We start from the raw sequence: 5727 nt of genomic DNA, 5'->3' as shown, positions 1-5727 counted from the left end.
TGCGATTTTACTTATTGCTGTTGGTACACAACTCTTTGCTTGCAGCCACTTGTGCCACTCCCTCCAGCAAGTTCCATGTCTGGGTTCTTTCTTTTTTTTTTTTTTTAAAGATTTATTATTATTGGAAAACCAGATATACAGAGAGGAGGAGAGACAGACAGGAAGATCTTCCATCCGATGTTTCACTCCCCAAGTGAGCCGCAACAGGCCGGTACGCACCGATCTGATGCCGGGAACCAGGAACCTCTTTCAGGTCTCCCACATGGGTGCAGGGTCCCAAAGCTTTGGGCCGTCCTCAACTGCTTTCCCAGGCCACAAGCAGGGAGCTGGATGGGAAGTGGAGCTGCCGGGATTAGAACCCGAGCCAATATGGGATCCAGGGGCGTTCGAGGCGAGGACTTTTAGCTGCTAGGCCATGCTGCCGGGCCTGTCTGGGTTCTTATGTTAGATCTCCGCCATCAACTCCTGGCTCACCAATCTCCAACTCCTATGCTATCGTGCTGACGTTGCACTGTTGTCTGTGTAACCTTTCTCCCACTTCTGGTTGGAGCAGGTCCCAGGGTTAGGGAGACACCAGGTGTCCTATATAGCTAGGTTGTTGGTGAGAGTGATCTTGATGGAACCTGTTGGGTGTTAGGTCTGGGTGCCACATGGACTTATTTTGACCCATGCGATGCCACAGTTGGTATTATTTCCCTGTGGGACCTGTGCAATCCACTGAAATGAGTTCTCACGAGCTCAGCACATGGGCAGTTCACTGTTGTCTCCTGAAGTCCTAAACTTTTGCCACAGTGTACAAAATGGCACCTGACATTCCCCTACTAGAGTTCTTGATCTGCAGGCTTTCAGGTCCTAGGGCTTCCCAGACCTGTCTTGGGTGGAGCCTGTAGAATGCCATGTTGCTGCCGTTCACAGAGTCAAAAATGAGTTCACTCCCAGCTCAGTTTATGCTCAGTCCTTTCCTTTCCCTTTGCCTCCTTAAGCAAAATGACACCCAATTTAGCTCAGTGGAGCTGACTAGGCTGTGAAATCCACCCATTTCTCACATTATCCATCTGGAATCTTCTGCTCTGTCTCTGTTCCTGGTCAAATCAAATGGACCAGCAGGACAAACAGTTCTCTGTCTTAGTTCACCTCCTGAGCTCCCAGTGAAAGTCCCTTCCCAACCTGGTTGCTGGTGGAGTTCCAGATGCTGGTGGAGTTCAGATCACTGTTGGCTGAATGCTGCGGGAGTTACCACTCACTGCAGCACCACACCGTTGTGTCTGCTGCTTTCATGTGTCTGACACTCTCCAGATACCCCTCTGCTGTTGTTCTGTTCTCTCCTATTTCCTGGAATGTGTCCTCTCGGCTTCATCCTGATTAAATGTTTCTTTGTCTGTTTAAACATGTCCTTTCAATATTCTGTCATCTTGATTCTCCTATTGTAGAAATTTATACGAGTGAATTACAAGTTAATTATGTGAAATAATCTTAAACCAAACCAAACCAGAATACAACCGTTATTGATGACTGTTGTTAGCAAGGTTTCCCAAACATAAAGCAGTAAACTGGAAGTAGCGGCAGGTAAGAAAAGTCGGCCTCCCAATGTTTTCTGTGATTTAACTCTTACACCAACTAAACAGCAACACAGTACACATAAAGGAAAGTGTATATGCTATTAACAACCTTGAAGATGGAGAACAAGAGGAACAAGAACAGGAGGTGGTAGAGGAGGGGACCACAGTACTAATAAACATCAAGGATGACAACACAGCTTACAGTGCTGAGTTTGCATCATATTTTGGAAGCATTTTCCATGAAACATTGTTGAAGTCTCTATGGTTGTGTGCCATTACCTAGTTGGGTCCAAAAATCTGTCTCCTGATTTTCTGTGATGGATGACAGGTTGTCTTGGTTGCTGTCCACTGTTGATTCTTGATACAGTGCTGCCAGGTTGATCCTGTGACACATTTCCTCATTCATGGGTTGGATTAGGGTGTCTAGCTGGGGAATAAATACAGCCACTGTGAGTCGTTACTCTCAGAGTGAATTCCTCCATCTCACTCACTTATCAGTGCATAGCCAAACACAGCTGCTCAACATGAAGCTGGTCATGGTCCTCATGCTGGCTGCCCTCCCTCTTTACTGCTATGCAGGTGAGTTCTGTGCAGGGAAGATTGCCTTTGGAATAGTCATTGGCACCAGGCCTACCGAAGATGACTTCCACATCTCTAATGCCCAGGAGGCTCTGCTAGATGGTTAGCATTTATTCCAGACTCTCAAAGAGATGGTTCTCTCTTTGCATTTTTGCATTGTAGGTTCCTGTAGTGTTTGGTTTTCAAGCAGAGTGTTCTACTATGTTCACACTACTCTGTGATAATCAGAGTGGATTTCAAGGGGGAAAATTGGGATTCTAGACTTCAGTAGGTACAGGAGAGAGAAGTATGAAGATCTTATTTTTTCAATATCAGATGGGTTTCCTGTAGGGCACAATGATGAGTCTCCCTTATTGTGGAGGAAATCAGAAACCATAGAGAGAAGGCAGAGGCCAGAGTGGGAGATGAGACCAGACCTTTGTATCCTTTTAGAGGCATTTTATGCCTTGATTATCCCTGTCTTCCTGTTGTATCTATCATTTCTGCTTTAGCGAGTAGGTTTCATTGTAATACTTCACGGTTAAAAGTTGAAAAGCAGGCTATCCCTGTGGTTGTTGTTTTGATTTGTTCTAAGGGGATCCAGAAGTGCAGGCTCTGAGTAACAGCTTTTGCTTGCTCAATGTGAGCTGTGTCCATGAGTGACATATAGAAATGATCTTGTGCAGTTTGTGGAGACAAAAGATTAATAGGGATTTTGAGTGTGTGTCTTTGAGTTGAGTGTCAGCAGTCAGTGTCATTCTCCCTGGTGAACATGATAGACAAGGGCTTGGTAGCAAGGAATTCCAGGTGGCTACCCATTCTCCTTCTGGCATGACTGAGTGATTTAAAGCTGGTGGAACCAGTGACGCTGTTCTCACAATATAGGATAAGGATGGACCATTCATCAGTCCTTGCTAGAAGAGTCCACCTGGTGCGGTGGCTTCTAATACCCATGGTTCTCCTTCAAAAGACTCAGAGATGAGAAGTGAAACCTATCCCAACCCTACAGGTCACTACATGGGACACAGCTGATTTCATGGTTCAGAGTGTAAGTCTAGAGAGGTAGAGTGCTGGTAGGTTGGTTCTTTCCTATACCCAAAAGTAGATTCCAGTATCACTACTGAGGTTAGAATGGATTGTTACAGAAGTCCTTATATTTCAGCTGATGTTAAATGGACTGCTGCGTGTGTTGACCCCTACTAACTAAGTTGCCTCCCCCTAGCTCATATTGAATGCATGTGCAAAAGCGGAAAGCTGGAACCCCAAATCTCCCACAGTTATAGGATGAATCATATATGTCACACATTACCCTGACCCTGACCTGATTCTGATGATGCTACTAGAACAGAGGTGTGCTGCCCGATGTTATGCTGCCCAGTATGGTGTTCTGAGAGAGTAGTGGATGGGCAGGAAGCCATTTATATTTATGATCCAGCCTGACTTTTGTTCAGACCCAATTCAGCTTCCCAGGCTAAAGAAACAATCAATGGCTGATCATGGAATTTCCTAAAACTGTGAGCAGCATGGTGCCTCATAATTTTTTCTTACCCTGACATGGCATCAGGACATCTTACAATTGGCACTGGATGTGCCATGTTGTTGGCTTCCATGGTTTTCTCTCTGTTCTTGTCCCTCATATTTTGACATGATTTTCTCTCTTAACTTCCTTGCTGAACTCTTCCATTCATCAAGTGCAACACTGGAAATGAGTCCTTCCTTTGCTCTTTTTCTATCCCACAGCAGCTCAAGTAAGTGTGGCCATCCCTCTTGGATTTCCTCAATGACATCTCATTTCTTGACATTCCTAATTGAATGAGTTTGCATGGGGTTTTTTCTGTCTGGAACTGTGATGGAGAAGAAGCAGACAAGCTTGGTGTTAAAGCTGCCCAGGGTCCAAGTTTATTCTCCTAAAGCTGAGAACTCTAGACCATACCCTCTAAGTTTCTAGATCCATGTCTCTATGGGGAATGTGAAAAAATGACAAACACCACAGGCATTCCACCAAGTGAGTTCTTGTCTCTGATAACAAGCCTGTTTTCTCCTGATGTCTTGCAGGTTCTGGCTGCCAATTGCTGGAAGATATTGTGGCAAAGACCCTTGATTCCTCTGTGTCTACAGATGATTACAGAGAAGGTCTGAAAGATTACATCAGTACTCAACTGGACGAAATAGCCGTAAACGAATTCAAAGAGTGTTTTCTCAGCTATTCCAATGAGACTCTGGCCAATGTTGGGGTGCTGATGGTAAGCTGGTTTCTTCTTGTTTGCTTTCAAGTCACTCACCTGGAAAGAAGGGGCAAAAGCTTCTTCCTAATAAAGGCAGTCACTCTAAACATCATGTAATTTCACAATGTAGTGACTCTACTGTCTTTGTCCTCATGTGACCATCAAGGACCCAAGGCTGATTTGTCCTAATGGGAATCCTAGGTGAATAACACAGGCAAAAGGAAGAAATGCTCAGAAAACGGTATCTGCTCCTGAGTTTTCCAGAACACATAGGCTGATGCACACTCCAGGTGATGAGTACTCAGCTGACTGGAAACACACAGGACCACACACACACACACACACACACACACACACATGCATCTGAGCATTAACATGCAATATATATGGTGGTCTTGATTGGGAGGTGATCTATAAGTAACAGCACCTCTTTGATATCAATAAACAACCCCCGGATCTTAGAACTTGTCAGGAGATAATCTGAGTCTGCTTACAACACTTCGCTGGGCGTTTACAATAGTTGAAAAATGTAGAAAAAGTAAGTAGAAAAGCCTTGATTGTGGATATTTTGCTTCTCAAAAGCATTGAGAACATTTTTGAAAAAAAAAATCACAGGTTTATTGTTATTCCTATCTTCTTGGTTCTGGTTTTGTAGATAGAAGTGTTCCCCTTCCACATTCCTTCTCCCTCTCTATGTCCAACTTCCCTTTCTCCCTCCCCATGTCCCACTTTCCTCATAACTTTTTCCTTTACACAAAAGCATGACCATGTAATAATGGTTACAAGTTTAACATTCTGATATCTAAGTTTATCATGTCATTGTAGGTGTAGCAAAGCTATAAAATCTAGTATCCTATTGTCAAGGTATATTGAACTGATACAGTGGGAGTCCTCATTTGTTTGACGGTAGAAATGTGTATGGCAATGTCTAAGCACCATCTCTGTTTTATTTTCCAGCAATCCATTTACGATAGTGGCTGGTGTAAGCTATTTTAATTTCCTGCAAGATCGCTGACCCAGAGAACAGCACACTGTGATTGGAAAATGCTGATGCTATGACTTACGCTTGTGATTTCTTCTCCCATTATGCCTGTTCACCTAGAAACTGCAAGACAATTGTTGAAACCTCAAGTGCATTTTGATTTCAATAAACTGTAGAAAGCCTTGGTTGTTGTTGCTTTTCATTATGGTATAAAATTGGAGGCGAGTGGGAATCACAAATCTCACACAGTTGAGGAGACATGCCCTTGTGCCCATCAGCAGTCACTGAAGTACACAGAGGTGCAGGAGTGGAGGCTATGCCAAGCAGCCTCTCCCTCACAGAGGTCTCTAAGGGCTGGGTGCTCTCTGGAACTTTGCTTCCCTTCCCTGCATGCCATCATCAT

General features: G+C 44.2%; 1 protein-coding gene across 1 annotated transcript; it reads left to right on the top strand.

The window, feature by feature from the left end:
• Positions 1-1898: 1898 nt before the first annotated feature.
• LOC131480039 (mammaglobin-A-like) lies at positions 1899-5445 on the top strand. The gene is made up of 3 exons (XM_058662406.1): positions 1899-2138; positions 4173-4360; positions 5300-5445. Exons 1-3 carry the CDS (start codon positions 1964-1966, stop codon positions 5336-5338), a joined length of 402 nt encoding a protein of 133 aa, XP_058518389.1. The 5' UTR covers positions 1899-1963; the 3' UTR covers positions 5339-5445.
• The last annotated feature ends 282 nt before the right edge of the window (positions 5446-5727 follow it).

This window comes from Ochotona princeps, chromosome 4, assembly GCF_030435755.1.
Source record: "Ochotona princeps isolate mOchPri1 chromosome 4, mOchPri1.hap1, whole genome shotgun sequence".
Classification (NCBI taxonomy): Eukaryota; Metazoa; Chordata; class Mammalia; order Lagomorpha; family Ochotonidae; genus Ochotona; species Ochotona princeps.
The sequence above is the reverse complement of the archived record's forward strand: the minus strand, read 5'-3'. Positions and strand labels throughout refer to the sequence as shown.